Below are 15112 nucleotides of genomic sequence, written 5' to 3'. Positions count from 1 at the left end.
CCTGTGCAGGAGTGCGCCTGACAACCGAGGACCGACCATTGACGCCGGAGTGGTTTGCGCCGCTTTTCACGCCGGCGTCACAACTTGGCCGCGGGATTGGAGAATCCCGGCCATAATTGTTTTCCGGAATTAGTTTGAATCTGCTGTTTGAAACTGGATCAGGATTTCAGGAAAAAGACCAGTCCCATTCAAGTGAGAATACAGTGTGCTGGGCCACGTCCTTGAAAAGGGGTTTTGGTTTAATTGGATTTTGTTATTGAATTGGAACAGCCATGGGGAATTCATTAAGTGTGATACATAGATTACTGTAGCTGTGGGGTGTCTTTATGTTTGTAATTAATAAACATTCTTGCTGTATTTAATATATGTTAACTACATTCTTAGAATAGACCTTATTTTGATTAAAGTGTCTAAAAGTCTGATGAATCACACTTGCAGCAAAAGCTCTTGTGCTCATCGTAGCCAAATTCACTATAAAGGTTGTACTATAAAGGGTGAACTTCATAATGCACTTTGGAGTTTCAGAGCCCTGGCCTATACTACCCTTCTCCTCCTATCCCCAAACAAAACAAAACCTCGCAAATTCACAGACACACCCCCCCCCCAGCTGTCGCTTCAGTTTACTTTAAAGAAATTGATAAACGGCTACCACTTGAGGGTGAACCCCTCTCCCACTCTATGTATGAGAAACCTTTAGGTCCAAAATTTCTGCCAGGTCACTCGCCCATACCTTTGGTGGCTCCAAGCCCCACCAACTCAACAAAACCTGTCTCCAGGCTATCAGGGAGGCAAAGGCCAAGACATTGGTCCCTCTCCCCACCTGAACGCCCAGATCTTCTGAGGCTCCGAATATCGCTACCTCTGGACTCGGAGTCACCCCTATGCCCAAAATATTGGACATTACATCCCAAAACCACTTCCAAAATCCCCTCAACCACGAATACGTCCAGAACATATGCACATGGTTCGCCGGCATCCCCGCACATCACCCAAAAGAACCGATTAATCCTCGAGACCGTCATGTGGGCTCTGTGCGCCACCTTAAATTGGATGATGCTTAACCTCGCACACAACGAGGAAACATTCACCCTCTGCAGGGCTTCCCTCCACACCCTGACCCCCAACTCCAACTCTTCCTCCCACTTGCGTCTGTACCTCCTATCCATCAGCTCTCCATATATATCTGCCACTCTCCCCTCCCCAATGTCATCGTTGGACAACAACTTGTCTTGCAGCACCAGAAGTGGCAGCCCCTGAAAGGACGACACTTCTTTCCTAACAAAGTCCCTCACCTGCAAGTACCTAAACTTGTTTCCCTTATGAAATTGATACATCTCCTCAAGCTCCTCCATGCCTGCAAATCATCCTCCCAGGAACAAGTCCCTGAAGTACTCTATCCCCACCTGCCATCATCCCCCAAACCTTGTGTTTAGCCCCGCTGGCGCAAACCTATGGTTGTCACATATCAGCACCCACAGAGACATGCCTTCTGATGTAGGAGTGGTTTCAAGACCTGTGTATTGAGTCAGCTTTCACGAGGGGTTATTCCCTGTGGCTCAACTCAGTACAGAGAGGAACAAACACGACAACCTGGACAAGGTGGCATATTTAATCAAGTTTGTTACGTGTACACGGCGAACAGACTGGATGTCTGCCAAGACCTGTTCTGCCGAACAAAGACCAGAACACAGTACCTATACAACGTTCAAAAATCAATAGCCCACCCCAGTTGGAAGCTGCTACTTTTAAACTTATCCAATAGAATTGCAGCAGTGTTTAAACTTCACCCAATAGAATCGCAAGTAGCGCATGATTGATCCTCATCCTGACAGCTGTGTACAATCCCAGCAGCTTGCGCTGACTGTTTGTGAGAAACAGAACAACAGAACCAGCACCCTGAATTGTGTCACAAAGAGAAGGGCTGGGATTCTCCCCTACCCGGCGGGGCGGGGGGTCCCGGCGGGATGGTTGGCGTGAACCACTTCGCCGTCGGGCCGTCCCAAAGACTGCACCTTTAGGGGCCAAGCCCTAACCTTGAGGGGCTAGGCCCGCGCCGGAGTGGTTGGCGCTCCGCTGGCCGGTGGGAAAGGCGTTTGGCGCCACGCCAGTCGGGGCCGAAGGGACTTCGGCAGCCGGCGGAAGTCTGTGCATGTGCCGGAGCGTCAGCGACTGCTGACTTCATCCCCGCGCATGTGCAGGGGAGGGGGGTCACTTCCGCATCCGCCATCGTGAAGACTACGGCGAACGCGGAAAGAAAAGAGTGCACCCACGGCACAAGCCCGCCCGCCAATCGGTCGCGGGCCAGACCACCATGGGGGCACTCCCCGAGGCCAGATCGGCCCGCGCACCCCCCCCCCCCCTCCCCCCCCACCCCAGGACCCCGGAGCCCACTCGGGCGCCTGGTCCTGCCGGTAAGGTAGGTGGTTTGATAACCGCCGGTGGGACCGGCATGACAGCAGCGGGACTTCAGCCCATTGCGGGCCGGAGAATCGCCGGGCGGGGGCCTGCCGACAGGCGCGGCGCAATTCCCGCCCCCGCCGAATCTCTGGTGCCGGAGACTTCGGAAGACGGCTGGGGCGGGATTCACACCGGCCCCCGGCGATTCTCTGACCCGGCGGGGGGTCGGAGAATCCCGCCCCAGATGTCAGAAGTAATGTCCTTTTGGTCAAGTGAGCTATCCTAAATCCCAATTGATTACTTATTACTGCTATGCCCTAAAAATATATGTTTAATGGTCAATATGATTACTCAGTCCTATAATTCATTTCAATCCTTAATAAAGTAACTTATGTAAACCTACTCTTGTGACATGCGAACTATTTAGTTTCAAGAGGTATCATCGCTGAAAACCCCCCCCCCCCCCCCTTCACCTTCCAATCTGAAATTTTGCCTAGATTGGTTCCAAACCTTCAACACTGATGTCACCTTCGGGCTCACATAGTATCAGACCAGTAAGAACGGAAGAGGCGCCAACAACAGTGCCCCCAAACTGGTCCCACTACTTGACACCGCCTCCACCTGCCCCCAGACCGACCCATCCTCCACCGCCCATTTCCTAACCATTCCGATGTTTGCTGCCCAGTAGTAATTCAACAGGTTCACAAAGCCAGCAGCCCTCCCAATCCCTTTCCAGAAACATCTTCCTCACGCAGGGGGGCTTTTCCCACCCACATAAAGTTCAAAATCATCCCATTCACATTTCTAAAAAAAGGCCTCGGGGACAAAGGTGGGGAGGTTCTTAAATACGAACAGAAGCTTGGGCGGCAAAGTAATTTTTACCATCTGTACACGCTCTGCCAAAGACAATAATAATAAAAATGTTTATCAGTGTCACAAGTAGGCTTACATTAACACTGCAATGAAGTTACTGTGAAAATTCCGAGGTCAACACCTTTTGAAATCCGCCTTCATACCCTCTACCAAACATGCCAAGTTCCGCGGCTGTGCCCAACTCCCCGCCAAGATAGCGGAAACCCCCAACCACCCAGAACAGCAACTCCCCCAACCTCCTCCCCTGCCCCCTGGCATTCCTCAGGAACACCTTGATTTTTCCCATGTTCAATTTATATCCTGAGAAATGGCCAAATTCCCCCAGGATCTCCATGATCCTATCGAAATTTCCCACTTAGTCTCAAATGTACAACAGGAAGTCGTTCGTCTACATACAGAGAGACCCTGTGCTTGAGCTCTCCCCGCTCACCCTCCTCCAGCCCCTCGATGCCCTAAGCGCCATTGCCATGGGCTCTATCGCCAGAGCACAAAGCAGCGGGTAGAGCGAGCACCCCTGCCTCGTCCCCTGGAGTAGCCCAAAGTAGTCCGAGTTATTCCTATTCGTCAGGACACGAGCCTTCAGCGCATTATACAACAGCCAAACCCAATCCACAAGCCCCTACTCGAACTGACCCAACACCTCCAACAAATATGCCCACTCAAACCAGTCACACACCTTCTCTGCATCCATTACCACTTCCACTTCCTGCCCTCCGAGGGCATCATAATAACGTTGGGCAGCCTGCGTACATTCACCAACAGCTGTCGCCCCATCACAAATCCCGTCTAGTCCGCTCCTGTCACGCCTGGCACACAACCCTCTATCCATGACGCCAATACCTTCATCAGCAGCTTTGCATCCACATCTAACAGTGAAATCGGACAGTGTGATCCACACTGCTCCGGGTCTTTGTCCTTCTTTAAAATCAGTGATATGGATGCCTGCGACAATGAAATGTGAAGTTCCCCCCTTGCCATTGACTCATTATACATCTAAACAAGCAGAGGCCCCAGCTCCAAACCAAGCTTCTTATAAAACTCGGCTGGAAACCCACCTGGATGCGGTGCCTTCCTCACCTGCATAGATTCCAGACAGTTCATCACCTCCCTCAGCCCAATCGGGACCCCAATCCTTGCACTTCTTCCTCCACTCTTGAGAACTCCAGCCCATCCAAGAACTGCCTCATGCCTTCCTCCCCGGTTGGCTCCAATTCAAAAGTCAAAATAAATTCTCCCCCTTACACTCAGCGGACCTTCAATACCTCCCACAGCATGGGGGCCGTGACCTCTCCTGTATTATTCAGCTCCACATAATTTTGAAAGGCTGCACTCACCCTCTCACAGACCCCTTTGTCCGCTAGTAATCCCACATCCATCCTCCACTGTAGCTGCTGAGCCTCTCTGCACCACCCGCAGATCCACCCAGTGCGGCATGTGGTCAGAAACCACTATCGCCAAACACTCAGAACCAACCACCCCCGCCAACAGCACCTTATCCAGTACAAGGAAATCTCTTCGGGAGTACACCGTGTAAAGTACGAAAACTCCTTCACCCTCGGCCTCCAAAACCGCCATGGGTCCTCCTTCCCATTTGTTCCATAAACCCCATCAATCCCATAGCCAAATCAGAAACCTTCATGGACCTAGGGCATAACCGGTCTAACCTAGGATCCAGAACCGTATTGAAATCCCCCCATAATCAGCCGATGTGTATCATAGAACATAGAACAGTACAGCACAGAACAGGCCCTTCGGCCCTCGATGTTGTGCCGAGCAATGATCACCCTGCTTAAACCCACGTAACCTGTATACCCGTAACCCAACAATCCCCCCATTAACCTTACACTACGGGCAATTTAGCATGGCCAATCCACCTAACCCGCACATCTTTGGACTGTGGGAGGAAACCGGAGCACCCGGAGGAAACCCACGCACACACAGGGAGGACGTGCAGACTCCACACAGACAGTGACCCAGCCGGGAACCGAACCTGGGACCCTGGAGCTGTGAAGCATTGATGCTAACCACCATGCTACCGTGAGGCCCCTGGTATCCAGGTCTGGAATCTTCTCTAAACCATCCTCCTGCCTCAAAACATCCGCATCATCCCAGTTTGGGGCATAAATATTCACTAGCACCACAGGCATCCCTTCCCAACTCCCCATTAACCATCAGGTACCTGCCCTTCAGGTCGATACAACACTGCCGACTTCAAAGGCCATCCCTTGCTGAGCAGCACTGCTACCACCCGGTTGTCTTCATTTTCTTTTTACCTATTTTTATTGAGACATTTATATATGTACATCAAACACAGCCATAAAAAAGAAAGCAAACAGAATGCAAATAACCAAAGTAAATAAATATCTTCCACCCCACCGTCTCACGTCCCCGGGTCCGTCCATTCCAATAAGATCCGTCTCCAGGATACCAAGGAGGCAAAGGCCAAGACATCGGCCTCTCTCACCCCCTGGACTTCTGGGTCTTCTCACACTCAAATGATTGCCAATCGTGGACTCGACCACCTTCGCCCTCAAGACCTCTGACATAATGGGCGGGATTCTCCGACCCCACGCAGGGTCGGAGAATCGGCGGGCAGCGGCGTTATTTCCGCTCCCGCACTGTTTTTAAATCTCCCACCGGCCAAAAACCGGCGTTGTGCAAATCCCGCCGGCAGCCTCTGAAAACAGCTGGCGCCGGCGGGATTTCATTTTTTTTTTAGTGTCCACAAATCTCCGGCCCGGATGGGCCGAAGTCCCGCCGACGTGGCCACGGGTCACGTCGGCGAAAATCACAGTTGCTTTAAAACGTCGTCAACCATTGATGATGGTAGGGGTAGGGGTGGTGGGGAGGGGGGTAGGGGCGTTGGAGGAAGGTAGGGGTGGTGAGGGGGGGGTGGTTGGGGTAGGGGGTAGCGGCGTACAGAGGGGGGGGCCGATGGTGCGTTGGCCCCGGGCATCCGTCGCCCCCCCTCTCTGCACGCCTCTGCCCCCAACCCCCCACCCCCCCATGCCGGGTCGCTCTTCTCCCCCCCCCCCCCCCCCCCCCCCCAACGCCGGGTCGCTCTTCCCCCCCCCCCCCCCCTGCCGGGTCGCTCTTCTCCCCCCCCCCCCCAATGCCGGGTCGCTCTTCTCCCCCCCCCCCCCCCCCCCAATGCCGGGTCGCTCTTCCCCCCCCCCCCCCCAATGCCGGGTCGCTCTTCTCCCCCCCCCCCCCCCCCCCCCAATGCCGGGTCGCTCTTCTCTCCCCCCCCCCCCCCCCCCCCCCCCCCCCCCCCCCCATGCCGGGTCGCTCTTCTCCCCCCACCCCACTGGGTCTCTCTCTCTCCCCACCACACAAACGCCGGGACTCGCCACTTCCGCAGCTGGAGAAACTGACGACTATCGCGTCAGTCCGCTGCTGGCCCTTCCGGGAACGGAGATTGCCAGCTTAAAAGAAGGCCCGGACGCCGGAGTCATGCACACCGCTTTTTCCCGCCGGAAATGGACGTCACGTCGGTCCGCGGAGATTTTCGCCCCTGGTCAGAAAACTCCTGCAAGAATCCCTCCAGCTTCGGACAGGCCCAAAACATGTGGACATAATTCGCAAGCCCATCCGCGCACCGCCCACACCTATCAAAACACCTGCTCATTCTGGCCACAGTCATATGTGCCCTGTAAACCACCTTGAACTGATTTAGGCTAAGCCTAGCACATGAAGAAGATGCGTTCACTCTCCTTAAAGCCTCCTCCCACAACCCAGCTTCCACCTCCCTCCCTAACTCTCCTCCCATTTACGCTTCACTACCCCTATCGGGGCTCCCTCCCAATCCATTAACTCTTTATAGATTTCCGACACTCTGCCCTCACCCACTCCTGACACCACCTTATCCTGTAGCCCCAGTGGCAGCAGGTGGGGAAAGGTCAGCACCTGCTTACAAACAAAATTCCTCAGCTGTAAATACTGGAACAGATTCCCGCTGGGCAGCTCAAATTCCTCCACCAACCCCTCCAATCTCGAAAAGCTGTCCCCAACGAATAGATCCCAAACCCCGCCCATCGCTGCCTCCATCCACTCCTATTCTAACCCCTCCCCACTACCCACTTATTAACCATAGTTATATTCACCGCCCAATAATAATTCATCAAGTTTGGAAGAGCCATCCCGCTGCCCCCTTGACCCCGCTCTAGCAGCACCTTCTTCACCCGCAGGGCTTTACAGGTCCAGACAAACCCCAATATCAGTGCATTAACCCTCCTAAAAAAACCTTTGGGTTAAAGATTGGGTGATTCTGGAACACAAATAAGAACGTCGGGAGAACCATCATCTTCACCGATTGCACCCGTTCTGTCAACGACTTCCCACCTCCTAAAATCCCCCATCATTTGCTCCACCAACCGAGCCAGATTCAGCTTGCGTAGCTGCTCCCACCCCCGCACCACCTGAATTCCCAAATACCTGAAGCTCGCCCCCACTACTCTAAACCGCAACTCCTCCAACCTCCTCTCCTGCCCCCTCGCTTGGATGGGGAAAACCACACTCTTCAACATATTCAATTTGCACCCCGAGAACCGGACGAATTCCTCCAATATGCCCATAATCTCCCCAATAGCTGCCAAACGGTTTGATATATAGAACAGTAGGTTGTCCGCGTACAGCGAGACCCTATGCTCCCCCCCCTCCCCCACAGCAACGGGGACAGTGGGCATCACTGCCTCGTCCCTCGGTGCAACCTTAAAAACTCCGAGCTCACCCGATTCGTCCGCACACTCGCTGTTGGCGCCCAATATAACAGCCAGACCCAATCTACAAATCTTTATCCAAATCTAAATCGCCCCAAAACCTCCCACAAATAGTTCCACTCCACCCGGTCGAAGACCATCTCTGCATCCATGGCGACCGCCAGCTCCACATTTCATCCCTCTGGGGGCATCATTATAATGTTTAAGAAACGCCTAATATTAGCCAACAGATGCCTCCCCTTTACAAACCCCGTCTGATCCTCCCTTATCACCCCCAACACAGTCCTCAATCTGTGAGGCCAAGATCATGGCCAGAAACTTAGCGCCCACATTTAGCAATGAAATTGGCCCAAACGACATACACTGCTCCGGGTCCTTATCCCTCTTTAAAATTAAGGAGATCGAGGCCTGCGATAACATAGGGTGGAGCACCCCAATCTCCCTCTCGCCTCGTTGAATGCCCTTACCAGCAGGGGCCCCAGGTCCCCCTAAAATATTTTACAAAATTCCACTGGGAACCCACCGGGCCCGGGGCCTTCCCCGCCTGCATCACCTCATACCCTCCAATACCTCCACCAGCCCAATGGGGGCTCTTAGTCCCTCCACCAGGTCCTCCTCCACCTTAGGGAATTCCAACCAGTTTACGAAACGCCTCATTCCCTCCAGCCCGCCCGGGGTTCCGAATCATATAACCGCTTATAAAAGTCCTCAAACACTCCATTCTCCCCCACTGGGTCCAAGACGGTGCTCTCCCTTCTATCCTTCACCTTTCCGATCTCCCTTGCCACCTCCTGCTTCCTCAGTTGATGTGCCAACATCCTATTCGTTTTATCCCCATATGCATAGACTGCCCCCCAGCCCTCCCCAATTGTCCCACCGCCTTACCCGTAGATATTAGTCCAAACTCCATCTAGAGTTTCTGCCGCTCCTTCAACAACACCGCCTCCGGGGCCTCCGAATACCTCATTTAATAATTTTTTTAAATAATCTTTATTATTGTCACAAGTAGGCTTACATTAACACTGCAATTAAGTCACGGTAAAAATCCCCTCAGCGGTACACTCCGGCACCTGTTCGGGTACTCTGAGGGAGAATTCAGAATGTCCAATTCACCTAACAAGCATGTTTTTCGGGACTTGTGGGAGGAAACCCACACAGACACAGGGAGAACGTGCAGACTCCACACAGATAGTCACTATCTGTGTGATATCTGTATCTATGTGATATGTGCTATGGGTCACCCAAGCCGGGAATCGAACCTGGAACCGTGGCATTGTGAAGCAACAGTGCTAACCACTATGCTACCTATCCATTTGCAGAATCATATCCACTAACCTCGCCATCTCCGCCCGCTCCGTCTTGTCTCTCTGCACCCATATTGATATAAACTCCCCCCTCACCACTCCCTTCAACGCCTCCCATAGTGTGGCAGCCGAAACCTCTCCCTTGTCATTCAACTCCACATACCCCTGAATAGTAGCCCTCACCCGCTCACAAACCTCCTTGTTTGCTAACAGTCCCACATCCAACGCTTTCAGTCCCCCCCCCCGCCACGATCCACCTGTAAGTCCACCCAATACGGCCCGTGGTCCGAGACCACAATCGTTGAGTACTCCAAACCGACCACCCCCACCAACAACGTCCTGTCCATCACAAAATAGTCGATCCGGGAGTACACCCTATGTCCGTGGGAAGTTCCCTCGCCCTTTGCCTTCTAAATCACCACGGGTCCATTCCCCCATAAGCTCCATAAACCCTATCAATTCCCTTGCCATCACTGATCCCTCCCCGACCTAGGACTGGACCAGTCCAATTTTGGCTCAATAACAGTGTTAAAATCCATCCCCCATTATCAGCCGGTGCAAGTCAGGCCCAGCACCTACCTCATAAACTCTAAATCGGCCCAGTTTTGGGCGTAAGCATTCCCACTCACCATAACGAACCCCCCGGAGTCTGTCACTATGTTCCCCACCTCAAACATTATACGCTTATTTATCAGGACCACCACAACCCCGTGTCTTCAAATCTAATCTTGAATGAAAGACCTGACATACCCACCCTTTCCTTAGCCTGGTTTGATCCACAATTGTCAGGTGCAAGAATGCCACATCTGCCTTTAAGTTCCTCAAATGCGCGAACACGAGGGACCTTGTGACCGGCCCATTTAGCCCTTGCACATTCCATGTGATCAGCCTGGTCGGGGGACCCCCCCCCCCCCCCCCCCCCTCCCAGCCGATCAACCATATCCCCTCTTGGGCCAGCCTCTGGCGGAGGGTGGGGGGGTGTCCCCCGACCGCTGATCACATGGCCCGCCCTCAGATGTCCACCGTCATTAACCCCCCTCATATCGTACTTCAAAAGTCCCTCCCCTTTCAGCAGCCCCCCACATAGAGTAACAATCCCAACCCCCATCAACACACCAACCAGCCTCCACTGCACTTCTGTGAACTCCTGTGCACCCTATAATTTCTAATTCATCAAAGAATAAAAAGTTGGACCAATCAGGCTGCGATTCCATGTGGTATTTTTTTGTCACTGCTTTATTCATGAAATACTCATTGGCTTAAACTTAAATTCCAGAGTAAAACTCATTGACTGTCCAGGATCTGAAAATTTCATCTGTAAATCTTGTAAATGCTTTAAGAAAGGCTCACATCATATTTCTGTATCACGTCACTGAGAAAATCCACATTTTTGAAGACTGTCAACCAGAATTCTGGAATTCCTTTTGGCTCCTACATCTCTTCATCTGGTTTATCTTCCTTCACCTTGACTTTTGCTTTTATCTCCTCGGATAACTGCTCCACTTCATCTCATTGCCATTTGCAGTGATCCTCTTTCGCAGTGCTGTCTGGAATGTACAACCGCTCAACTAGGTTCAGTGCCTCACACATCCGCTCCACAATGGAAGATTATATGGTGTGACTTCTGTTGTGTACCCATGCTTCAAGCTCATATGCACCAACGTCATAATCTCCGTCCCATTGTGGCCTCTCAGCAGACTTGTTTGATTGACGATGGTCGGTTTGACTCTCAGCCTATTTAAATCTGACCGATTGATAAGGTTGGCCCTCGTACCCATGTCAAGCTTGCATTTAATTAAAGTGCCATTCAGCATCAATGGAATTGTCCATCTGTCTCCATGGTATCAGCATCACCAGCATTATTGCCGTAAATAAGACTTTTTTACTTTGCATATTCGGACTCATCGCGTCCTCAGTCGAAATCAGATCAACGAAAAACAGGTCTTCAATGCACATCTCATCAACCATGTTGACTGATCCTATTTGGTCCACTGTTGGACGTGAAAAGCATTGCCTCGCAAAGTGATTTGTTCTGCCACACTTGGAGCACACCCTCCCAAATGCTGGACACTGTCGTGACCCATGTCGATTGGCGCATCTCTGGCACAAAATGGTGGATCCTGTCATCCATTTAAAATGGCCTGCGTCACTATGCTTATGGCACTGGCGTCTTCTGCCACATTGGCAGAAAAATGTTTAAAATTAAGTGCTAATCTGCTGTGCAGCAAGCTCTCAGCCATGACAAATATTGACAGCGTTTTCTAGTTGACGCTCTTCTTCCCTCAATAGCCTCTCGCGTACCTTATCATTTGATATTCCAAACACTATCTGATCGCGGATCATCGACGACTTTGAAGCACTAAACTTGTACGACCGCAAGTCAGTTAGGAAAGTCTCGAAAGATTTGCCTGCCTTCTGAGTATGCGTGCAAAAGATATAATGCTCAAACGTTTCATTGTTTTTCGGGGAGAAATGTTGATCAAAGAATTTATTGAAGGTTTTGCTTTCTGCTTCGCTGTCAAACGCAAAGGTATTGTAAATTTCAATGGCTTGAGGACCTGCTACCGTGAGCAGCAATGCAATACGCCTCATGTCAGGTTGTGCCGACAGGCCAAGGCTGCAACATAGAGTTTGAATTGTTGCTTAAAAACATGACAATTTTCGTCTCCATTACATAGAACATAGAACAGTACAGCACAGAACAGGCCCTTCGGCCCTCGATGTTGTGCCGAGCAATGATCACCCTACTTAAACCCACATAACCCGTATACCCGTAACCCAACAATCCCCCCATTAACCTTACACTACGGGCAATTTAGCATGGCCAATCCACCTAACCCGCACATCTTTGGACTTGGTGACTTAAAGCTGGTGAGGAGCCGTCAGACCTTCCAACTCTAACTCAATAGTCTTTCTGTGCATTGAGTTCCAGTTGCTGTTAGTTTAACAGGTAGGTGGAAGAATTTTCTTTTTCTTCCTTCGGTCTGTTTCGTCCCATCTTCTACATAGTTATTTTCAATTGTTCTAAAATCCTGGTACCATGTTATGTTCTGTGTTGTGGCCGTGGTAAAAATGCACACGGAACATCTAGTTCTTTGACGAGTAAGATAGTTTATTCACAAAATTAACACGTGTAAATATAACTAACGAACTATGATACAAACGATAACGAATAAGTGAATTCTTCTGGAGCTACTTCTAATGCGACTGTCCTCCAGTATGACTTACTGCCAACTGCCCATCTGTAGTCACATGGTAGATTACTGTCCCCACCTGCTGGTCGGAGGTCGTATATCCAACTAAACACATTGCTATGCATATCACCACACCCACGATTCGGAGATTCTGCCTTCTGCCTCTGGAACAATTCCAGAGGCCCTCCACCTTCTCGCTCAATCTCTTTTGGCTGTCCGTCACAAACACCACCTCCTGCGAGGCCAGCCAATCCTCATGTTCCCCCATTGACTCTCCCACCTTCCGGAGTGCCAGGTCCTGCGTCTCCAGCCTCTGCTCCACTCTCTCGATAGTCGCCCTGAGCGGCTCCACCACCTTAGCCTGGTCCTCTGAGACCCATTTCCACTGCTGCTGGAACTTGTTGTTTAAAAAATTGACAAGCTGCTCTGGGAGGGCAACGATGTCCCAGCGCTTTCCACCACCTTTTTCCATGTTGCACCCTGACTTTTCTCGTGGTCAAGCTGCTGCTTCTTCTTTGTTACACTTCTCATCCATAAGCCCCACCAGAGGAATATATAGCAATCCTTTAGTTCTTATAGACCATTCATCAGCAAACACCTCATAGCTGCAAGATTCCAGGAGGAATATAGTGAAGAGTAGTTGATACAAGCGCAGTTCCCTTCAAGCTTCAATGCAGGAGAGACAATAGGACCTTCATTGTCATCTTCAACATTTCATGAAAGGTTATCAATCTCAAAATAATGGAGGCAGAAGTCACCTTCAACCATAACATTGGAGTCATCCTCAGAAGCCGCACTATTTTACAGAGTTTGTGGCCCTGTGTAACGGGATAAGTACTAAACTAGTGTGCATCCTTTTAATCATGACCTAAACATGTCTGTATCCATGGAAACCTTCAAGAGGCACAAATGCTGTTGCACACACCAATGCACTCATGCCAGTGTGACAGCAGCTTAGCAAGGGGCCTCAAAGAGGGAAGACATCTGTTCATGGTTATTGCTTGACCATCTGATGTTAGGACCTGCACAAATGGTGTCTTCATATCCAAACTGCACAGAAAATAAGAAATGTTCTGTACCAATATCTGGCCCTCATGGAGGCTGATTGACAGTGTAGAATGCCACCTGCAGTTCTATCACTGGACAGCCACTTAATGGTCTGACAGCTGTTGCTATCTTTTTTATTCTCAACAAGTGCAAATCAGTTTCAAGACCTTTTTGTTATTCAATGTATGTGTGCTTTCACGCAAGGTCAGCATTTACTGCCATCTTACGGTCATGCCAGCATTTACGGTCATCTCAAATAACCTCGAGGATGTGGTGGTGAGCAGTCGTTCCACTAATTTATTTTGGAATTTGCAGATGATTTATTTAAAGTGGACTTTGGTACATTAGTCCAAAGATGTGTGGGTTAGGTGGATTGGTCACGCTAAATTACCCCATTGTGTCCAAACGTTAGGTGGGTTGCTGGGTTCGGGGATAGGGTGGAGATGTGGGCTGAGGTACGGTGCTCTTTCAGGGGCCGGTGTAGACTTGATGGGCCAAATAGCCTCCTTCTGCATTGTAAATTCTCTGATTACTTTTTTTTTAATCCAGTAGTTTCATGGTCATTATTATTGATGATAGCTTTTTATTCCATATTTATTTAATTAACTGAATTCCCCAACTGCCATGATGGCATTGGAACCCGCATCTCTGGATTATAAATCTGTATTTCTGGGATACTAACCCAGAAGCATAAGCACTATGCTACAATCCTGAATTGCCTTCTAGGGATGTCATTAAACATCAAATTTTGGGAATGATGAACAAATTAACATGTTTTTTTAAAAAACTGTTCATTACTGCAACATTATCATCGACTACATTATGCGCTAAAATAATATAATAATTTCTGATAGTTTGCAGTAAAACATGGTGTTCTTTCATGTGTCTCTTGCTCTTACGTTTATGGCTGAATATATGAAAGCTGCTGCTGAATTCACTGCCATTTGGCTAATCTTGCATTAAAGTGAGAAATCTCTGAACCTCAATTTTGGTGTTTGTGTGAAATGGTAGATTGAGCTTTTGTGGAAGTCGTTCTCTGCCCTATGATTTGCTGAAAATTATTTCTAACTTTTCTTATTTTCCTTGTGTTTTTTTTTAACAGGTGCAATAATGAAAATGAATGGTATCAAATCCATGAAAATATCATTCGCAAATCTAGTAACAAGTACACAGCTGCCAGCACAAATTACGGTAAATCTTTCCATGCTATTTAAACTCTTAGCCCATATGTGAAAATTATCCTTTGAGATTTTTCTGCCCCAAACCTGAGCCCTTGATCAGTAAATTTTGTCCTGTGTGCATAGGAGGAATGCTATTATATCCCATTGTACTTCTATATCGTACTCTGTATTTAGATTGCTGCCGTTAACAAGCATCCTTATAATTTATAATTGGCTCTCAAAAAAAAACCAAGCCACTCACTATCTCAAGCTTTGCAAGTTGTTAATGTTGAAAAATTTAGTTGCTGCAACTCTACAGCCATTATAATTGCTCATCAGTTCATGATTCTCTTCGATAATTAAACTCACCAGCTTAAGCAAGTTGAACGAATAAGTAATGTAGTGTTAAGTATGGATTA

At 49.7% G+C, this 15112-nt stretch overlaps 1 protein-coding gene across 1 annotated transcript in view; it reads left to right on the top strand.

The window, feature by feature from the left end:
• dock3 (dedicator of cytokinesis 3) overlaps positions 1 to 15112 on the top strand; it is a 1304448-nt gene that overhangs the window by 656087 nt on the left and 633249 nt on the right. Inside the window, 1 exon segment of the mRNA XM_038810823.1 lies at positions 14636 to 14724. Within this exon segment, the coding sequence (XP_038666751.1) occupies positions 14636 to 14724 (89 nt within the window).

The sequence above is a fragment of the Scyliorhinus canicula genome, chromosome 11, assembly GCF_902713615.1.
Source record: "Scyliorhinus canicula chromosome 11, sScyCan1.1, whole genome shotgun sequence".
NCBI classification, from domain to species: Eukaryota; Metazoa; Chordata; class Chondrichthyes; order Carcharhiniformes; family Scyliorhinidae; genus Scyliorhinus; species Scyliorhinus canicula.
This window is presented reverse-complemented; position numbering and strand designations above follow the sequence as displayed.